General features: G+C 38.4%; 3 protein-coding genes and 1 long non-coding RNA gene across 5 annotated transcripts; 3 read left to right on the top strand and 1 right to left on the bottom strand.

Annotated features, from left to right (window-relative positions):
- Nucleotides 1–568: 568 nt before the first annotated feature.
- LOC125058123 lies at nt 569–2,519 on the top strand. The gene has a single exon (XM_047662163.1). The coding sequence runs from the start codon at nt 569–571 to the stop codon at nt 1,391–1,393; it is 825 nt and encodes a 274-aa protein (XP_047518119.1). The 3' UTR covers nt 1,394–2,519.
- A 6,908-nt stretch (nt 2,520–9,427) lies between these two features.
- On the top strand, nt 9,428–11,998 carry LOC125057817 (N-sulphoglucosamine sulphohydrolase). Of its 2 annotated transcripts, XM_047661727.1 has the most exons (7): nt 9,428–9,726; nt 9,908–10,037; nt 10,167–10,303; nt 10,367–10,523; nt 10,602–10,840; nt 10,910–11,224; nt 11,295–11,998. In XM_047661727.1, the coding sequence occupies exons 1-7, from the start codon at nt 9,630–9,632 to the stop codon at nt 11,771–11,773; spliced, it is 1,554 nt and encodes a 517-aa protein (XP_047517683.1). In that variant the 5' UTR covers nt 9,428–9,629; the 3' UTR covers nt 11,774–11,998. The 2 variants fall into 2 exon arrangements, with proteins under 2 accessions (XP_047517683.1, XP_047517684.1); XM_047661728.1 differs by lacking the exons at nt 9,428–9,726; nt 9,908–10,037 and having other exon boundaries at nt 10,187–10,303; nt 10,357–10,523.
- LOC125057840 lies at nt 11,992–14,582 on the bottom strand. Its single transcript, XR_007118267.1, has 3 exons — nt 14,245–14,582; nt 13,476–13,607; nt 11,992–13,019 (listed from the first exon to the last, which is right to left on the bottom strand). It is a non-coding gene; the product is annotated as an uncharacterized LOC125057840 (long non-coding RNA).
- A 2,837-nt stretch (nt 14,583–17,419) lies between these two features.
- Nucleotides 17,420–17,980, top strand: LOC125057837 (28S ribosomal protein S33, mitochondrial). Its single transcript, XM_047661752.1, has one exon. The coding sequence runs from the start codon at nt 17,541–17,543 to the stop codon at nt 17,886–17,888; it is 348 nt and encodes a 115-aa protein (XP_047517708.1). The 5' UTR covers nt 17,420–17,540; the 3' UTR covers nt 17,889–17,980.
- The last annotated feature ends 4,047 nt before the right edge of the window (nt 17,981–22,027 follow it).

The following is a 22,027-nucleotide window of genomic DNA, read 5'->3' as shown; positions in this document are numbered from 1 at the left end:
CAATTTGTTATCTAAATAATTATAAAACCAGTCTTAGATATACTACTTAGTAGTAAAAAATTTTTTCTGTGTCAACCTACTTATTTAAGCACAAATAACTTGTTAAAATTTTACTATCATTTTAAATAATCACTAGTTTTTAAGACGCGGACTCTGTTCAGTTAAGTCGCCGGGGGTGGTAGGCCTACTATCAATTAAAAAAAAAAAAAAAAAAAAAAAAAAAAAAAAAAAAAAAAACCTGGCGGAGTCAAGAAATATTAAAACGGACATAAAAACCGGGGTACAGACAGCCGTAAAACGGCTGTACCAACTAGTAAAGGAGGCCGAAGAGGAGTCACCGACAAACCAAGAAAAGCCAACACCAAAAGGGAAAAAAGAAATACTAAGCGAGAAACTAGACAAACAGATTGAAAAATTGGAAACGGAAAACAGAAAACTGGAGAAATGTAGGAAAGAAATAGAGGATCTGGCAATAAAGAAAAATGAAAGCATCCTGGCCGAGATTAGGAAAGAGTTTGACGAGAAGGAAAAGAGAGAAAAAGAAAGATATAACATCCTGGAAGCGAAAATGAAGTCGTACGCAGAAGCGACAAGGGAAAATCTCGGCCAGGACCAAAATAGGAAAGCAGGCCCGGGACAAAAACCTACGCTGCACTCTGTCGTGGTGGAGCCGAAGAGTTCGACCGACACGGCAGAGGATACAATACAAAACATCCGTCATCTACTAAACGCGAAGGAGGAAGGATGGCAAGTTCAAAAAATAAGGAGAGCCAGAGACGGAAAAGTTGTAGTGGGCTGCAGGACGGAGGAAGAGAGGAGTAAACTTAAGGAAAAATTAGGAAGAGAAATGGAAGTAAAAGATGCGTCAAATAAAAACCCTCTTATAAAAATTAAAAATCTATTGTCCTGCAACACCACGGAAGATATCACCCGGGCCATCAGGAACCAAAACAAAAATGCGACTGCACACCTGGAGGAACGGGACCTGACCATAGTGGAGAAGTATAGAAGGAAAGCAAGAAACCCTCTGGAGAGCCACGTGGTCCTACAGGTCGCGCCAAAACTTTGGCAATCATTAACATCGGCTGGTAGGATACACGTGGACCTGCAGCGGGTTTGGGTAGAGGACCAATCCCCTCTGGTCCAGTGCACTATGTGTCTGGGGTATGGACATACCCGCAGACATTGTAAAAAGGAGACCGAGGTGTGCAGTCATTGCGGAGGAGCCCATTTGAGGGCAGATTGCCAGATCCAAAAGGAAGGTAAACCTCCCAGCTGCGTTAACTGTATAGGAATAAAAGGAAGAGACGCGGAGCACGGAGCCTTCAGCCAGAGCTGTCCAACCCGGCAGGGGTGGGACAAGGCGGCGAGGCTAAGCTACGCGTATTGTTAAAAAAGCCGAGGGCACCAACAATATTACCGGCTTTCTCCTGGCACAAGCGAACCTTAGAAAAAAGAGAATCGCGATCCAGGAGTTTATAAAAGAAGCGGGCGGTAGAAACGTGAAAATAGCACTACTCCAGGAACCGTACATAGGGGCCAGTAAACAGATGGCAGAAAGCCCTATGTACAGAGTAGTGCAGTGCGTACCCACTGGGGAGAAACCGGTGAAGGCGGCGATACTTGTTTTCGACGAACATATAGAAGTCTTTCAAGACAAGTCACTTATCACGGAAAACATAGTGGCTGCCGTCCTGAGAACGGACCAGTGGGAAATAGGGGTAATTTCAGTGTACTTCGAAGGCGATGAACCCATCGGACCATACCTCGAACAACTAGGAAGCGTCACGAAAAAACTTAAAACCAAGATGGTACTGATTGGAGGGGACGTGAACGCATGGAGTGAATGGTGGGGGAGCCGAAACGAAGACACACGAGGAAGGGAATTACGAGGGTTCCTTGACGAAGAGGGGCTGAGCATCTTAAATTGTGGCAACACACCCACCTTCGACACCGTGAGAGGAGGCCGTAGATACACGAGTGCAGTGGACATCACAGTATGCACAACGGCCCTCCTCAGTAAGGTAACGAGATGGTGGGTTGATACTTCCATCACTAGCTCTGACCACAACACAATTTTTATGACTACAGCCCTTCAAAAACCCCAAACGCACAACCTACCGAAGACAACCCGCAAATTCAATACGAAAAACGCAGACTGGGAGGAATTTAGAGACAAGATAAACATGGAATTGACACATCTAGGACTGGACATAGAAACAATAAAAGGACAGGACACAAAGGCCGGGGTCAATAACATAGTAAAGGATTACACGAAATTAATAATAAAAGCCGCTGAAAAACATATCCCCAAAGTAAAACAAAGGAAGAAAAGCTTCGATCCACCCTGGTGGAACAAGGAAATAGAGGCCCTAAAAAAGGATATGACAAGAAAAAAGAAAAGGATCTCATACGCAGCTCCCAGGAGGAGAGAGTGCGTAGTAAACGCCTACCTGGAGGCAAAAAAGACCTATGAAGAAGAGATCGAAAGGGCTCAAAAGGAAGGGTGGAAAAAACTCTGTACGAAGCAAGAATGGGAAAGCTTATGGGACAGGATATATAAAATAATAAGAAAGGCGGAAGGGATCAGGGAAGACACCACGCTAATAGAGAAGGGCATTTCGTTGAACTCCGAAGAATCGGTGCAGCTGCTGGCACGGAAATTCTTCCCGCCTGATAATTGCGAGATGGATGATGACATCCATCGAAAAATGAGGAAAACGGTAGAGGAAATGACCAGCAGCTTGCAGGGAAGTAGCGCTGATGAAGTGCCAATCACAATGGCGGAGCTCATCAGCACTGCTAGAAGCTTCAACCCGAGGAAGGCCCCGGGGGCCGACGGACTCACTGCGGATATCTGCTGCGCAGCTATCACGGCGAACCCGGAGGTTCCCTTGGCCATCTTCAATAAATGCCTCGAAGTGGGATGCTTCCCTGATCTATGGAAGGAATGCACGATAGTGGTACTGAGGAAGCCAGGAAGGGAGGATTACGCGGCCGCCAAATCCTACCGCCCAATAGGTCTCCTGCCAGTCATGGGGAAGATCCTAGAAAAGGTGATCATCAACAGGATCAGACACAGCCTACTCCCCAGGATGAGCAGGAGGCAGTATGGATTCATGCCAGGGAAAAGCACGGAGGATGCCCTCTACGATATCTTGACAAAAGCGAGGAGCCACATAAATAACAAGGAAATAGTGCTGATGGTGTCGCTAGATATCGAGGGGGCTTTCGACAACGCATGGTGGCCGGCGATCAAGTACCAACTAGCAAAGAAAGACTGTCCCAAGCAACTAAGGCTGGTAGTGGAAGACTACTTCAAAGGCAGGAAGGTGGTGGTCCGCTACGCAAACAGAGAGAATGTGAGGCAACCTGAAAAGGGATGCATTCAGGGCTCGATTAGCGGGCCCACCTTCTGGAACATCTTGCTCGACCCACTACTGGTCGAACTAGAAGAGGATGGGACATACGCACAAGCTTTCGCAGACGATGTTGTGCTGATGTTCAGCGGAACGGACACGCACTCCATCGAAAACCGAGCGAACGTTGCCCTCGAGTATGTGAGGAAGTGGGGTATCGAGAACAAGCTCAACTTCGCGCCACAAAAAACCAAAGCAATGGTCCTGACGCGAAGATTGAAGTTCGATACCCCAAGAATAAGAATGAATGGACAGGACATAGCATTAGAGAAGGAAATTAAATTACTGGGGCTGACTATAGACGAAGGGCTAACGTTTAACAAGCATGTGCAAAATGTCACAAGAAAAGCGGCGGATATTCATAAAAAAGTAGCTAGAATGGCGAAGCTGGAATGGGGAATGACGGGAGACATGGTACACCAGGTATACCAAGCCGTCATAGAGCCGATAATTACGTACGCGTCGGCAGCCTGGGCACCGACAGTTAAGAAACTGTGCACGAAGAAAAAACTGGAGACGGTGCAGAGGGCTTTTGCACAGAAAATAGCAAAGACCTACAGGACGGCATCGCTAAATTCCGCGACGCTATTGGCGGGGATACTGCCCCTCGACCTCAGAGTGGAAGAAGCCGCCGCGATGTTTGAGGCCAGAAGGGGGTCGTCTCCGTTCATACGCGAAGGAGACCGGATTGAGCTAGCCGTACCTGCTTTAGAACAACCCCATCCCGCGGAAAAACCGGAGATAAGCTTCGCCATCACAACTGACCCTGGCCTAATACAAAATGACGACACAACAGCTATCTACACAGACGGTAGTAAGACGGAGAAAGGAGTAGGGGCAGCATGGACGAAATGGGAAGGAGGAAGAGAGCGAAAATGGAAAAAGATAAAGATGGCCCCTTACTGCACCGTATATCAAGCAGAGCTGGCGGCTCTCGTCGGTGCAGTGAGGGAGGCGATGATAGCGGGTACTGACGTGAACATCTGCAGCGACTCGCGGTCTTCGCTCGAGGCGATTGCGGGCGGACGCTCTCGAAACCCCCGAGTAGTCGAGATCCGCAGACACCTGGTGGAGAGCCTTAAAAAGGGCCAGAATATTAAGCTCCACTGGGTGAAAGCGCACGTCGGCACGGAGGGGAATGAGAGGGCGGACGAACTCGCGAGAGCCGCTGCGGAGACCTCGAAAGTCAAAGCAGCTCACGTAGAGTACCCGCTCTCATACATCAGGAAAGAAGTGAGAAGAAAAACTATAGAAGAATGGGATCGAAGATATAAGGAAGGGATAACAGGGGGAATAACCAAATTGTTCCTGCCAAATATTACAAGGGCACATAAACAAATCCGAGAGAAAAGATTCAGTCCCGGGATGGCACAGGTCCTCACAGGCCATGGGCCCTTTGCCGAGTACCTGTGCCGTTTCAGGCTGAAAGAAAAACCTGACTGCGAATGTGAGAGTGGGGTGGAACAATCCATCCCACACCTACTTCTGGAGTGCCCCATTTTTGCCTCCTCCAGATGCGACCTGGAACAGATGACGGGCATGTCGCTTAGTCTTCAGGGACTGCCCGACATGCTAGTCTGTAACAGATCGCACCTGGAGGATTTTTGCCAAAAAATTACCAAAAGAACAGCTAAGTTCAATGAGAGTAAGGCCGGGGCGGGGACCGCGAGGCGGCCGGCGCCCACTTGCCAATGAGTATTATAAGAATACTCACGGAAAAGTAAAAGACGCCCGCGTCGCGGGCCCCGTCTCTGGATAGGAATGTGTTGAAAATAATTAATGTAAGGATATAGATAAAAGTAGGAAAATAAGAGACTGACTGTGATAGAAATGTAAAGATAAATAGATAGAGTAAAGAAAAAGATAAAAATAGGATAATAAAAAATGTAATTGAAACTGTGATACTATGTGTAAAACCCTAATAAAAAATAAAGCTGTGTGTCAATTATTTTGAGGAAGGATGATAGAAATGATGGAAGTTTAGCTTAGACAACGACCCTGTGCGATAAAGTAGCCGGGGAAGGTAGGCCTATTAGGTGCAAAAAAAAAAAAAAAAAAAAAAAAAAAAAAACTAACCTAACCTAACCCAACCTAACCTAACCTAACCTAAATAATACGTTAAATTGTAAGCAGTACGCTGAGGTTCACAATCTTTCGACAGTTTATAATCTCGCGAGATAGATTACAATCTAACGGTGTTTACAATTTTACGTTAACATATATTCATGATAAAAATAAGCATATCTTTTACAAATGTTAAATAAACACTGAGTGTTGTGGATTAACTGTGGGCCACCGGCCCTGGGGGTATTGCCACCAACAGCTGGCATAGTATCTCATAAGGACCTCAAGGTCATTGTTGTAATGGAACATGATCTTGTACATACCAGCAAGCAAAAAGCCTTTGAGACTATTCCCAAAAAAAAACATAACAAAGGTGTCAGGTCTCTCATAAAATAGCAACTTCGAAAAAACAATGTAATAATAGTTGTTAGCAAGTCTTTTATTTCTCCTATAAATATCTTCGCAAGTGAATACACATTACCAAATATAAGAAATCATATCCTTCGCCTCGAAGAAGAAATAGATAGATAGATAGTAGCCGATTCTCATAGTTACTAAATATGCATAAAAAATTTCATAAGAATCGGTCGAGCCGTTTTGGAAGAGTTATATATATAGAGATGTTAAATGTAAAATCCCCACTTTTTCATCTGCAACAAAATAAATTAATTATTTTGTGATTCTGACCTAATATTAATAATTAAACGTACAATCACAATTGCTACATGACAAACGGTTTGTTAATGCAGGATAGTATGAAAGTTAAAAATAATGTATTTTCTTGAAAAAAGGATTATAAATTAAATAAGATGTTTCCTTGAACAGAGGTGTAATCGGAATGCATAAGCTATACTAAAACTAAAACAATCCTTGTTCCGTTGGTAGCAGATAAGACATCTGACGCGTAGTTGCCACTCAATAGTATTCAGGCGCTATGCACCAACACGGTGGCTATATTTTATACTTAGATTTTCTAATCCAAAGCAAAAAACAGTTGTCTACATAGTAAACCACATTTTTGAACAATATTTTTTAAAAAACCAAGAAGAAATAAATAAACGGCAGCGATACAAAAAGTTATATATTATAACATTTAACTAAACAATACAATTTTTTAACCTTTTTTATTCGAGTCGGTAAGTGTACCAAAACGAGTTTTAGCTAAGTTTTACACCACCTGTTCAATATTATTAGTTTAGTTACGAAACAGATGGACACATTAGAGGCCCAGTCGTTCGTTAATTATACTATTTCCAGGCTTTAGATAATTTATCAGAAAATAATTAATATCGTTAGTTTCCGGAAGCTATATCCAGGATGCTCCCTTCCCTCAATAAAATAATATGCGCTGGTTCGGCGGTCGCGAGTCAGTATGATAAAAAAAGGAATCCAACAATCGATCAGACTAAGAATAGCACTTACCATCAACGGCGGTGTGTCCCACTCCAATCTAACGGTTTTTACAATTTTACGGTGACATATATAAGCAAGTCAGTAATTCTTTATTGAAGTAAACACGCAATCTACAAACGTTCCATTTGATAAAATTCTATAAAACCCATGCACAAATAATTACTCTGTCATGACAAAAAAACGCGCATTCTTACAGTTCAGTAGATAACAACAAAGTGAGCAAGCGCGAGTTGGCTACATGCTAGATGCTCTCGCCTCGTGGCCCTTGACTCGCTTCCCAAAAACCAACAAAAGTGAAGTCCACACTCTCGCGCTTCCCCTCGATTCGTCGTGGAGAGTGTGGATGGGGGTTTACAAATTTACTGCTGAACACGTAGATAGAGAATAGAACTAGATGAGCTTCTAAAATAACAATAATAACTAAAGAGAGAAGGCATTAACGTGAAATACTTAAGTGCGAGCGAAACAGAGTATCAGTTTTTCTGTCTCTATTTGCGTATCGGGTTTTATTTGTTTACCACCGAGCTCTTGGTGGTAAACAAAATGTCACCAATTTGCCATATTGCCACAATGTTGTCATGAAGCTGTGAGACCCAAGTCAAACCCATATTAATTTAAGACTTTATCCTTATAAGAGGTGTATTTAAAGTGTCAGTCATGGTGAATTGTTGCATAATTGGCTGTAATAGCTATAGTGAACCTAAAGAACCAAATATCCTTTCATCGGTAAGTATAGGTCTACCAGGATCTGATGGCAAAAAGGGAAAAAAGAAATTGACGCTAGCAATACTGGGGAAATTGGCGTAAAACGTTTTGATACTTTTTTTCCTTATAGCGGCTTATTCTGTGTGCGATACATGCAAATGTAAAAATTTATCCAATGATCAAAGATAATTTTTGAAAATGTGGCGAATGTGGGGTTTGAAATTTAGATGAACTTCAATTACTCTGTTCATAAGTTTATTAATTAATAAAGAACTTGAAAATTGTTCCAAATACTGCACATCCATAAAAAAGTCTTCAACTCAGTATTTATGATAAACCTTTCTCCCTGCATCTCAATTAACCGATCTTGTTCTATGAACTGATTTTCAATTTTTATTACATGTTCACAAGATTTTGGCCATTCATCGATCCCTATTTGAGAGAAAGAAACAGTGTAAAACTCATTTACCTTCCTTCTGATCAATTCTAAATAAAAACTATCCAAGTTTATTTGTAGTATAAGAAACCCCTGAAATAAACCAAAGTTTAGTATAAGTACATAATATAATACACAAGAAAAATCTCATAAACCAAAATATCAAGACGAGTCATTCCTACTAACCAGTCAACACTTGCACATGGCTCAATATCGATGATTGTGTATGTTCTGCATCTTGTTGATCAAGTATTCTTTGATAAACATTGAAATCAATATGTCTTGCTTGCGATCGAAGAGGTTTCTTCGACATTTTCATCACTTTTTAAAGGAAATTTGAGGCTAAACCAAAAACAATTCCTCGAAATTTCAGTTGACAGATGAAATTTTTCTTTTATTGCCATATGAAAATCGCTAATTTTTTAACTTTTTTTTTGCCATCAGATTCTGGTAGACCTATAGCTTGTTTTGTCACGACTCAGTAACTTTGTTCAAGAATTATTCATTCGAATGTGTATTTTGCAATATATTATATAATATATAGCAAGTCAAGTCAAGAATAAGCAATCTTCAATGAATTAAAACTGTAAATACGACAATTCCGAACATATTTTTCAGTGCTAACCGACTAAATTGCGAATCATGTTACCAACGTCAGGTAGATGCCACACTTCGTGTCCTTTGTAAATAGTTGGATTATAAGTCGTTGGGGCTACCAGCACTTGAATAGATTTTCCACTTTTTTCAGTTTTTAAATAATAAATGGACTGAGTGTACCGGTAGATTAAACTGGCATCCAACTCAAAACGCCCGGATATGCTCAAGAAACTTTAAAAAAATGTTACATATAACCAAATAATAATAATAATAATGTTATAATTGTTATTGTTTCTAACCTAACCAATGTAGACTGTACACTGTACACAGTGTAGTCGGTAGCCCTAGACTTCACGCACACTGCTGTGCGTGTACAAAAACGGCGTCTGTGTATTACACACACTTCCTATAATGTAAGTCTATGGTGTATTAGGTAGAACAGTTGCTACGCAGCGGTTGTTTAGAGTGTTCGGGTGTGGTTTAATTTAACGTAACTGATTAATATGCGTGTGGATCACTCCACGTGTGAGCACCCCCTTAATTTTTTTTTGTGGTATATTTCTTATAGTAAAAATTACCCCACAAAATAGGGAAATTTTTTCTCATGGCAATATGAAGTTTTGTCAATCAATCGCTGTTCGCTATCTCACACGCTGTACGCTGATGACTGGTCTATACCATAGTCCGTCTACGGCTGAACAAAATAAATTGTAAACAACGGTTGTCAATACTGTAAATATACGGCTACTTGACAGTTGACACTAGCTAGTCTTGTCAGCTGTGAAGAAACAATTTACCTCTAGAGTCTAGGCTATTGTTATACTAGATCTGTGGTTAACAATAAAAAATCAAGTAATTTAATTCGAAATTTAAAATCAGGGGATATTGACCCCGAGCATACTGCAAATGCAAAATACAAGGTCCTTCAGCAACATTGTTCAACTTCGACTACCTGCTTGGCGGGTTTAAGGTCCATGGACGTGGCATAATTAAGAATGAAAAACGCATTTAAATTTCTCTTTGTGTTTCTATGTATCATTATCACCGAAACTGCAATAACTAATAAATCAAAAAATGTTTTGATACTCCTAGGTAAGGTTCATAATTATCAAGTTAATAGAAGAGAAAAGGAGAAAGAGCCTTTGACACTCTAGTTTTAGCTACTTAAACTTACTTATTGTTTTAATACTATCTTATAGTTTAGAATTCCATTTTATATGCTAAAAAACTTGAAATTAATTGTCGAACTAATCTCCCAGTGTTACTCCCACAGCGGATGATGGAGGATTTGAACTCGGAGCATATGGAAACAAAATCTGCCAAACCCCAAACATAGATGCTCTTGCACGCCAAAGTGTCCTATTCGACAATGCCTTCACATCTGTGAGCAGCTGCTCTCCTAGGTTGTAAATGGTTCATTGTTTCTTTTGCTAGTATTTAACATTTGATAAATTCTTTTTATACTTCATGTTTTATAAAAACAGTAATATTTTTATCTTTGTTTAATGATTATAGTCGGGATAAATTTTCAGTCGTGCAGCACTTCTAACGGGTCGGCCGAGCCACCAGAATGGCATGTACGGGTTGCATCATGGAGTGCATCACTTCAACTCATTTGAAAATGTTACAAGCTTGCCCAATCTGCTCCGCGAGCATGGAATATTTACTGGTATGACATATGATGTGCTCGCTCTCAACAGTGTTTAATTTTTAACTCTTCAGTAATGTTCAGGTATAATTGGCAAAAAGCATGTGGGGCCAAGCAGCGTTTACAAGTTTGATTATGAGCAGACAGAAGAAAACAATCATATCAATCAAGTGGGGAGAAATATTACTCATATAAAGATGTTATCAAAAGAATTCCTTCATCGGGCAAATGAGATGAACAAGTGAGTATCATTGAGTAGTATTTGCTCCCCTAATATGATTTATTGAATGAATACAACTAATACCTATTTATACCGTAGGCCATTTTTTCTGTATGTGGCGTTCCACGACCCGCATCGCTGCGGCCACAGTGAGATCGAGTATGGCGCGTTCTGTGAGCGCTGGGGGTCGGGCGAGGTCGGTGCCGGTCTCATCCCTGACTGGAAGCCCTGGTACTACCAGTGGGACGAGGTGGCTCTGCCTTATCACGTACAGGACACGGAAGCGGCCAGAAGAGATATTGCAGCGCAATACACCACCATGTCTAGGCTCGATCAAGGTAGAGATTCACAATACAATAAATATCATATTACCATCCATACGCTAAGTGTTCTGTGACCGGACGCAGGCGTCGCCTTGGTGCTCGAGGAGTTGGAGGCTTCGGGCCACAAGGAGGACACTCTGGTGCTGTACTCGTCCGACAACGGCATTCCGTTCCCCTCGGGCCGCACCAATCTGTACGACTCGGGCTTACGGGAACCGCTGCTCATCTCTTCACCGGAGCCGAGCGCCAGAAGGAACGAGGTCTCCCACGCCACGGTCAGCTCGTTGGACGTCTTTCCCACCGTGCTGGACTGGTTCGGCATCCCGGCCGAGGGGCCGTCTAGCAACGACATCTGGTCCGCCGACGCCCCGAAGTCTCTGCTGCCGATTTTGGAAAAGGGTTCGTACTCGTTCTGCGGTCCTCGGCGTCGGGTCGACCGATGAAGTTACGAGTGTCTGTTCGCCGACAGAGCCCGCCGGCCGCGACGACGAGGCGGCCTTCGCGTCGCAGACGCACCACGAGATCACCATGTACTACCCGATGCGGGCGGTGCGCACGCGCTCGCACAAGTTGATCCACAACCTCAACTTCGCGATGCCGTTCCCCATCGATCAGGACCTGTACGCGTCGGCGACCTTCCAAGATATCTTGAACCGCACCCGCGCCCGTCAGCCGCTGCCTTGGTACAAGACGCTGAAGCGCCACTACTACCGGCCGCAGTGGGAGCTGTACGACGTGCGCGCCGACCCCGCCGAGCTTCGAAACCTGCACGGCAAGCCGACGCTGGCCGCCCTCGAAGCCACGCTGCGGGAGCGCCTTCGCGCCTGGCAGAGGCGCACGGGCGACCCGTGGCTGTGCGCGCCCGACGCCGTGCTCGTGCGCACGCCCGCCTCGCCCGACGACGTCTGCTCCGCCCTCGACAACGGGCTCGCCGCCTACTTGCACTGACCCAGTCTTAATAATATTCATTCGATTCACTTAGGTTTGTCGAACCGATGCGACTTCGAGGCCTTCGAGAAAGGTCCCCGTCGGGGCAGGAGTCCATTTATGCAAAGGCCTGATTGTTTGCTTCTTTTTTTATGATTTTCCATAAGTTCCTCGTTTCAACTCGCCACCGTGGCATTTCATTTAAAAGTTATTTTTTGTCTAAATAATAAAAAACTCTATCAGTTGGATTATGGTTTATTTACACGAGTAGCATTTACGACATTTACACTGAAAAAAAAATTTTAAAATTTTTTTAAATACATTCTTACATATCACATGAGTCAAAACAAATCGGCACTACTGAGCGTAAGTTAAAACTAAGAAGAGATCCCAAGTTACCACCTAAATAAATTAATTAGAAAATAAATATTCAGTCTTTTGATACATAATTAATGGTGTAAACATAATATATATATATAGCCTCGTAACCGTTACTATACGGTAATATTTTACATTTTTATTAAGTCACAAAGGACCTAGATTATCTATTTTTAAAACTTTTAAATTTTTAGTAGATATTAATATCATAATAGATTTATTTTAATTTATACAATACTAGTGACAAACACACAAACACTGACAAACATACAAATAATAATTTCAAATCTACCTTCATAAAATTGCTGACCGTCCAAGTCAAGTGACATAGACAAGTCGAATAAAGTTCCCGTAGAAATTTGTGTTACCCTAACCAAAACTTTAAAAAGTCCCAATATTGCTGTGTTTTAAATTTCAATAAAAATGGTCGATAAAAACGTTAAGATAGCTTGCAAAGGGCCAATTGATTTGTAATAAATTTAATCACAAACGATCTATTCTTTGTGCCGAGTGAGAGGCAGTTGCTACGAAATCCCGTCTTGTTACGCTTGGGGGTTGATCTTGAAAAATTACACGAGATCTCTCGAGATCGGGATTGCATTCCCTACCCTCTACCTTGTTCAACAAGAATGTCATCTTATAATAACATTAATCAATATTTGTAAATGTGTTATATATTTAGCTATGATTATCATTTACCAAGATGGAATTCTTACTTGTTTCTTTCTACACAAGTATAGGTAAGAAGACATATCTAAAAATTAGTGTAGTCTTCCTCTGGTAAGGGCAGATTGTAAGTACTATAAGAGTTGACAGCTTTCTGCACTTCTCTAGCTACATTTGCATCCATCTTATAGAGAGCTGCAATTATTGGCCTCATCCTATTTATCTGTAAACATAATGATACTTATAAGATAAATAACATTTATTATAAGAGGAGCTAGCAAAGGGCACCATCAACTGACCCTTACATGTGTCGAGTTGGGCTAGGAGTAGTAATCAAAGCTCTGCTGAGGAAGAGAAAGCTAGTCATGCTCTTCTATTAAAAGAATCGGTGAAACAATAGACTTTTGATGCCAGCTCTGTTTACTTCAATTGTTAATAAGAAAGAAGTATTGAATAATAAAATAATGTACAATCACTTTTTGGTTTGGTCAATACTTATCACTTTCTGGCAATAGTGTGACTAATATTTCCACTTCATTTTAATTATGTCTAAAGAACTATGTATTTACTCTATGTCTACTATGGCTTTGAGTGTTTTTAAAGGGTTATCATTATATTAGCATTTGACCTAGAGCTTCTGATCTCATAATTTAAAATTGGAAAAATATATTCTTTTTACCATGTGCTGAACATCCCTGATTCTCTTTATTTCATATATTAGACTTTTGATCAGGAAACCAATGTACACAATAATAAGTATTATTAAAAGACCCAGTTTTAATTTGTCTAGCCAACCAAATTTTGCGTTACCCTGTAATTAAAACAAATAATAATAAAGACACAGTTTTAAAAAAAGTAAGGATGGATAAGGCAGGAGCTTGTAGTTTATTATTTATCAGAATGCCAAATCGTAAAATGACTGATTTGAGTGCGACAAAGTCGAGAGTTTGAAAAGTGAGTTACAGAATCGCAAGGCCGTAATAAAATATTGGCATCAGTGCAGCAAGTTAAAAATACCAAAAAGATAACAGAAAGGACAAAAATCAGAATTTTGTATTTTATGAAGATGCTACATGGAAACAATATAATTATACAACATTACGTATGTTGTATAATTATATTGTTTGTATTACACCTTGCTGTATTAAACATGTGTTTGTCTTTTGTGTAATCAGACATAATAATGTGGCGTATAATTAGACTACTAAACTGATTTGATTTGTAGAAGTAGATTTAGATCTTTCCTTCATGTGTCAAATAAATATGTTAACTCTGCCGCACTAAATAAAAAGAGGCCAATCCATGTCTGGAGTTAAAATGGTCATTAGTTTTAACAACCCTTTTTGCCTCAGATCTCATTGGTCTCTTGAATATTATGTACTCGTCGTTAACGATCACTAAGCACGAAAGCAAGAATAAAAGCTATATATAAATTAAATAAAACTTACAAGTTGTAATGGAGACAAATCATTTATATCAGCAGAATTTAAGTTCTGGTTCCCTGTCTTATTTATTTGTAATGCGTTAAGATTATTTTCAATAATAATTTCTTCGGGTGGGTTTTTTAAACCATCCGTTATTTCATCGACATTCAAAATATGCCTTAATTCCTTATTAAGAGGACCTTTCTTAGTAAAATCCAATCTCATTTTAACGAGAGGTATTTCAATTTAACACAACGATCTTTGCAAAAATCTGTTAATTACATATAATACAGTTACAATTAATAATTATGTATGTTTATATATGGTTTTTTTTTTTAATACTTTATAGCCAGGGGCTTGACTCTTGAGACAAAATCACTTTTTGACGGGAGTGACTCACTAACGCCAAACGAATTTGTATGAAAAGGGTCATATTGTGACAAATTGGAAAAAATGAGTTTGCCTCAAGTCTCGTAACAAGTTTTATTTGATAACATTCGGACTTTACATGTGAAATTGTTTTTTAATGTTTGATAGAGTATAATATTTAATTAATCAAAGTATGTACCATTGCCATCTACGCACTTTTGCCTTGTTATAGGTAGTTCATTGGTCACTTTATTAAGAAAACCATTCGGACGGGACCAACCAATAAAATCTTTGACGGTGGTTTCGTCTGCCCCATCAGAGTTGATTTTTTTAACTCGCAAGAAACTTCTTGGATAACTATCTAAATTACGAAACAAATGGTAATCTGTTAAAGGGGAATACGGCGCATGTCTTAGACATTCCAATTAAAGCTCTTGTAATTTGGTAGCAGTCTGTTGTGTAGTCTGTGTGATCTAGCGTTATCGTGAATCAGCAGTGGCCTACCGCCTAAAGCGATTGACTAGCCTTGGTTGTTTAGCAGCTAGCTTTTCCATTATGGTTTGCAGTTGTTGATAATAGACATCAGCCGTAATAGTCTGCCCAGATTTATAGTCCAGTCATTATAGTTAGTTCACCTCGGAATTCGAGATACCCAGCTGTAAGTCTGTAAATAGTTGTATATTGACACCCTAAAAGTTGTCTCAAAACCTACATATGGTAGAGTGTAAGCAACTATTAAATTTCAAGGTCAAAGGTCACTTTGGCTTTTTCACCTTCCCACTTCCCACTTTATCACTAACACCGAAGCCTGCCGCTAACTCAGACGTAGTTTGCGATGGATCCGCTTTCACTAGCCTTAAATACTTCGTTATAAACTTTAGTCTCCGCTGTCCACGGGGCTTGTTCTACAGGTCGAAATTTCCAGAACGTAAACGTTTGAACCAAAAACGATGTGCGATGCCGCCACCATACACATTAATTGTCATTAAAATATTAATAAATAATAAATAATAAATAATAAATAATAAATAATAAATAATAAATAATAAATAATAAATAATAAATAATAAATAATAAATAATAAATAATAAATAATAAATAATAAATAATAAATAATAAATAATAAATAATAAATAATAAATAATAAATAATAAATAATAAATAATAAATAATAAATAATAAATAATAAATAATAAATAATAAATAATAAATAATAAATAATAAATAATAAATAATAAATAATAAATAATAAATAATAAATAATAAATAATAAATAATAAATAATAAATAATAAATAATAAATAATAAATAATAAATAATAAATAATAAATAATAAATAATAAATAATAAATAATAAATAATAAATAATAAATAATAAATAATAAATAATAAATAATAAATAATAAATAATAAATAATAAATAATAAATAATAAATAATAAATAATAAATAATAAATAATAAATAATAAATAATAAATAATAAATAATAAATAATAAATAATAAATAATAAATAATAAATAATAAATAATAAATAATAAATAATAAATAATAAATAATAAATAATAAATAATAAATAATAAATAATAAATAATAAATAATAAATAATAAATAATAAATAATAAATAATAAATAATAAATAATAAATAATAAATAATAAATAATAAATAATAAATAATAAATAATAAATAATGTGACGGTAAAATTTTTTCCAACGCCGATAAAGAAGTTTGACTTCAAAAAGGAACATGGCGCGTAACCGAAAAACGTGACGCGTACGGCGTAACGAAAAAATGTTACACTAAATTTTTTCCAACCCCGATAAAGAAGTTTCACTTCAAAAAATTAAAACGGGGAAACGAAATGGTAATCATGGTTTTCGTAAAAATGAGTAAATAGCTATAAAAATGGAATTTAAAAAATAAATTAATTAAAGAACGGCTCTATCATATACCTACCTACCAGAAACGTGGAGTTTATAAAAAGTTATGCTCGTTTTCAGCAGTCTGAACCACTTCATCAGGTTATTTCAGAGTATATAGCCACATGGTAAAGTTTTCAGGAAACCCGTTAACAGGTATTTTCGGGACTGATTACACCCCTTTCATGAAGGATTATTTGATAGTGAACTTTCTAGGTGCGGGACAAGGACGGAATGATGAGCGAAAGAGAAGGAAGATCAGAAACTTCTCGAAGCCATCATGAACGTTCTAGAACACCGTTCGACAAAGACGGAGTGATAAAGAGCACGTACGTTCTAGAATTGTAGGATAAGGATGGGTACACACCAACACTCCTGCCCAAAATGTCCTTCATAATTATTATTTTTCCGCTTTTTTTTACTTTCGACACGACATCAATTTACATTCGACAACAAACGAATTAACAAACAAATATGGTGGCGCGGGGCATATTCCGTTCAACCAATCAGTGCGCGAGGTGCGATCCGTTTCACAATTTGACGGTTTCACTTCGATAGATTACAATCTACCGAATAATAATACGTTAAATTGTAAGCAGTGCGTTCACAATCTTTCGACAGTTCACATCTAACGGTGTTTACAATCTTACGGTGACATATTATATAAACTTTGAGCAGCTGTTATCTTATTAAGTAATAATATAAAAATTTAGACAATATGAACGTAAATATATGTAAATATGTTTTCTTACACTCCTTTTTTATGTAGATTTATAAGAATTGATATTTTATTTTATAGAATAATTATTTTCTATTCCTAAATTCCTCTCCAGCCGATAATTTTATGTTTTTACCCGTTTCCCTGTTTTTGGGCCTGGGCCACAATGCACAAACCGTGCGGGCCATAAAAAAAAAAAAAAAACTGTACGCAATACGCATGCGTTAAGCGTTTATAATTATACAATATTACAATACTATAGAATTACAGAATACCTATTACCTGTAAATACTTAAATATAGTAGTGTTTTGAAATGACTTCAAGTTATGTAAAGTATGCACAATTAATAAAAGGAACAAGCAGCTATGCTCGCCGAATGAAAACGTTATCAGATAGAATATTTGGAGAAGTCGCAACACCGACAAATCCAAGCTCCATGAAGGTTGTTAAAATATTTTCTTCTCGACCTCTTCATACTAATGAAGAAATAGTACATTATTACCCTCGTCATATAGAAACACATGCCCTAATGTTGAAGCTGCGAGAGTATGGTTTGTTCAGAGATGAACATCAGGACTTTGTAGAAGAAATGAAACGCCTGAGGGCTCTCCGAGGGAAGGTAAAAGTATGGAAACGCCACATGAACACGGAGAAGGAGTAGTTGGAAATAAAGACTTGAATATTTTTCTGGCATATTGTGAAAATTTACCTATAATATTGATGATTTATATAATATAGAAATTTTAGCTCTTAGAACTGAGTTTTGAATATCAATCTTAATATCAAAATTTACCAAATCCCAGCTCATTATCAGACTAGAGCACTTTCTTTCTGTGTGTTGCATGTCGTACATTTTACTAAAGGTTATAATAGTTAAGAGAATTATAAACCAAAAATTACTAAAAATTATTTTATAATAAGTAACTTACATATTGGTCCTATGCACACATGCTGCTATCTAGACAACATTCATAACATTTTATGAAATCATTAATTGGATTGTTCAACAAACTACATAATTTATTTGGTTCAATAAGTGGAATATGTATTTTTAATTAATTGTATTATTGTTATTTTCTATTAGTTTGTGTTGTTTTGATAAATTACTGGAGTTTTGCTTTCAATACTTATTACATTATTTATCTTTACCAAAACATAAATATTGACACCAATTACTTAGCATAAACATACTACACAGTTTGTGAAATCAATTAGATACATTTAATCAGCACTCTTGTAATGTCTTCAATCTTTTCATCGGCAAAAATGCCACCAATAAAGTTATACACACTACACAGTGAAGCTGACTCTCAAATATCTAGATACTCTTAATCCAATGAATTATGTATGATTGTTCTCATTTCACTTGAACATTGACCCACAGCAGACAATGCTTATGTGAAAATTGATATGAAAAAAAGAATAGCAATATCAGGTGCTGACTGGGCTGTAAGAATGTAAATTTTTATGCAAGAGGGAAGAAGGAATAACCTTTCTTATTTTTTATAAAACTCCAAAAACATTTAGCATTATTAGGAATCAATCATCTTAAAGTTTGTGACGTTTTCTAATAAGGTGATACTGTCGTGATCGTGTCACGGATTCTTGTATATTCGATACCTCTTACATATTTTTTCGTTTTCAGTATGTAATTTTATTAAGAAGGTACTGAATCACACTGAATATTTAGATTTCATCATGTTGGACGTTTTAGGAACAAATTTATTTATAGTAGTTTTAAGAATTTTGTAGAACTCAGATACCATAATATCATTAACATTATCATATGGGCTATCATTCCAATCAATGGTTTTCAGATCTTTTATAATAGACACATCACATAGTCAGCTTTATAAAAGTTTAGTTTAGTGTTACCTCTCGTTTGCAAATAGATATTTCAGAATTTTCAATATTTAACAATAATCTAGGATGATTCGCGTATATTTTACTTAACGAGTCTGAGGGGGAACGATCTCTACGATACACATGATATATACCTATTGTCAAATAATTCCATGTTAAAAATACCAGGTTTCGGTAAGGGCGACGATCTTATTTGAAGTTAAAGTTGACAAATTTTTGAGAAAGTTTGCCGTTCTAGTTCTCAACCCTTGAACGTTTTTATAATGACGATCCTTACATCGTATAAATTAAAAGAAAAATAAAACAGTGGTTTACTCTGCCACACGTGAGTGAAATACAATAAGTTTACAATCTATTCAAAAGTATCGATCTTAATCCGTTCCCAAGTGTCATACAAAAATTCAGTTATTCTCAAATTTTAACAGGTAACAGGAAATAAATTGGCAACGTACCTAGTTGATATTTTTCTACAGGATTATGTATACATTACCGAATATGCAAAGGTAGGTGAATAAATTAAATTTCGATTCTTATCTATGTAATTATAATTGCAAACTAAAATAAAAAGGTATCTATCAATATCAGACGTTGGCACTACTAATACCTAAGTAATGTTTGATGAATTATAGTTGAACGTATATCGTGTAATAATACCTAATTATTTAATAATTGCATTTGTTTTATTCAGCCATCATGCCTCGTAATTACGTCCGGAAATCGTTACGTGCAACATCCTATACTTACTAAAGATGCCATCACATTTGGAGCAACTAAAATTTATCAAATAGGTACCCATTGCTACCCTTTACAACCGTTTGAAAAAAACCGGAGTTTAAAGTATTACATTAGGTCGCCTTCCTGTCTTTGCTCGTGAAATCGAAATAAGATTAGCAAATGGCCTTTAAGTTTTGGAAAAATGGGGTTTTGAGCTATCTGGAAAAGAAGTAATTTTTCTCGTGGAATATAATATAGCGTACCACATTAAAGGACGATGTTTCAGGAATCAGGACCAGATTGGTTGACTAAATTGACGTTCACAGAAACGTCATGGACTTTCTCTGAAAAAAAAAACGCTTGAACATGGCACAAATAAACGCTGACCCGTATATTATTCCAAGAGAAGGGAACCCTGTCCTCTCGAACATGGCACAGAATAAAAACATTGATGTTTTAACGGCCGTAGTCCAATTCAAAAAATATATCTCCTAATTTTTTATCTTTCCCCGTCTCGTTTTCATCTTTACCCTATTTTGTTGTCGTATTATTATTTTTTTATTTACTTATTGTTTCTTTTTTTTTTATAGAACGGGGGGCAAACGGGCAGGAGGCTCACCTGATGTTAAGTGATACCGCCGCCCATGGACACTCTCAATGCCAGAGGGCTCGCGCTTTTAAGAATAGGTACGCTCTTTTCTTGAAGGACCCTAAGTCGAATTGGTTCGGAAATACTTCAGTGGGCAGCTGGTTCCACATAGTGGTTGTGCGCGGCAAAAACTGCCTTGAAAAACGCTCAGTTGTGGAACGGCGGACGTCGAGGTGATACGGGTGGAATTTCGTATTCTGTCTCGACGTCCGATGATGAAATTCAGCTGCAGGTATTAATCCGAACAACTCCTCTGAACACTCTCCATGGTAAATGCGGTAGAAGATGGAGAGTGACCCCACATCTCTACGCAAAGGATCAAGCCGCTCGGAGAGGGATTGGTCGTCGACGATTCGAACCGCTCTGCGTTGTATACGGTCAAGTGGAAGGAGCTGGTACTGGGGAGCCCCCGCCCAGAGGTGAGAGCAGTACTCCATGTGGGGCCGAATTTGCGCTTTATATAGTTGCATGCGGTGGCCCGGAGTGAAGTACCGCCTCGCCTTGCTGAGCAGACCAAGCTTTTTGGAGGCTAATTTAGCCTTTCCCTCCAAGTGACCGCGAAACTGAACGTCGTTCGATATGTCAACGCCAAGTATTCCAATGCTGGCTGTGGCTTTAAGAAGAGTGTTTTCGAAAAGAGGAGTAGCGACAAAGGGTGTTTTTTTAGCGGAAAACGCGCAAACTTGTGTCTTCTTGGGGTTAAATTGGACTAGGTTTTGTCTGCCCCAGTCTGAGACTCCACGTAGTAGAGTTTCGACTTCAGACACAAGTTTGTTCCGGTACTCATCAACAACTGCCCGAGAAATACCTGCCCGGCCAGTGTAAAGAATATCCCCAGTGCTGTCATCCGCATAGCAGTGAATGTTGCTAAGTTGCAACATATCATTGATATGCAGAAGAAATAGGGTCGGGGATAGAACACAGACTTGTGGGACCCCAGCGTTCACGGGTTTAAGGTCGGAACATGCTCCGTCGATGACGACCTTGATGCTCCGATCGGCCAGAAAGCTGGAGATCCAATCGCATAATTTCTCGGGAAGCCCGTAGGCTGGAAGCTTCGAGAGCAGTGCTCTGTGCCACACCCGATCGAAGGCTTTCGCTATGTCCAAACTTACCGCCAGCGCCTCCCCCTTGGACTCAATTGCCTCTGCCCACCTATGGGTAAGGTATACAAGGAGGTCACCAGCTGAGCGACCACGACGAAAGCCGTACTGAGAATCGCTAATCAACTGGTGGCCTTCTAGATAACTCAAGAGCTGGCAATTAATAATGGTTTCCATTATTTTTAAAGTTTCTGCTTGGGAACAGATTTAACAATATGTTATTGATATGATAGAAAAGTGTAGTTTTTGCTCGTTACTAATCAAAGCCATTAGTATAGGTTAATATAATTATAAATGGCGTAGTCCTGCTCTTTCGTGAATTTTGTAAACGTTGTTGACATTCATAAGCATGCTCTAAGAAGCATCTAAATTGAATAAACGTATTTTGATTTTGATTTTTTGATTTTGAATTATATTGTTCTGCAAGAGGTTCAAACACAACTCTGCTCATCTCATCAAAAAACCGTTCAA

The sequence above is a fragment of the Pieris napi genome, chromosome 17, assembly GCF_905475465.1.
Source record: "Pieris napi chromosome 17, ilPieNapi1.2, whole genome shotgun sequence".
In the NCBI taxonomy this organism is placed as follows: Eukaryota; Metazoa; Arthropoda; class Insecta; order Lepidoptera; family Pieridae; genus Pieris; species Pieris napi.
Note: the sequence above shows the minus strand (reverse complement) of the source record. Positions and strands in the feature narration are given on the sequence as shown.

What these genes read in the sequence shown, in the direction of transcription:
- LOC125057817 (XM_047661727.1), top strand. Translation starts at nt 9,630, where the DNA reads ATGAAAAACGCATTTAAATTTCTCTTTGTGTTTCTATGTATCATTATC. An exon ending in AAATGTTTTGATACTCCTAG is followed by an intron (nt 9,727 to 9,907) that starts GTAAGGTTCATA and finishes TTACTCCCACAG; the next exon opens with CGGATGATGGAGGATTTGAA. An exon ending in GCTGCCGATTTTGGAAAAGG is followed by an intron (nt 11,225 to 11,294) that starts GTTCGTACTCGT and finishes GTTCGCCGACAG; the next exon opens with AGCCCGCCGGCCGCGACGAC.
- LOC125058123 (XM_047662163.1), top strand. Translation starts at nt 569, where the DNA reads ATGAAGTCGTACGCAGAAGCGACAAGGGAAAATCTCGGCCAGGACCAA.
- LOC125057837 (XM_047661752.1), top strand. Translation starts at nt 17,541, where the DNA reads ATGACTTCAAGTTATGTAAAGTATGCACAATTAATAAAAGGAACAAGC.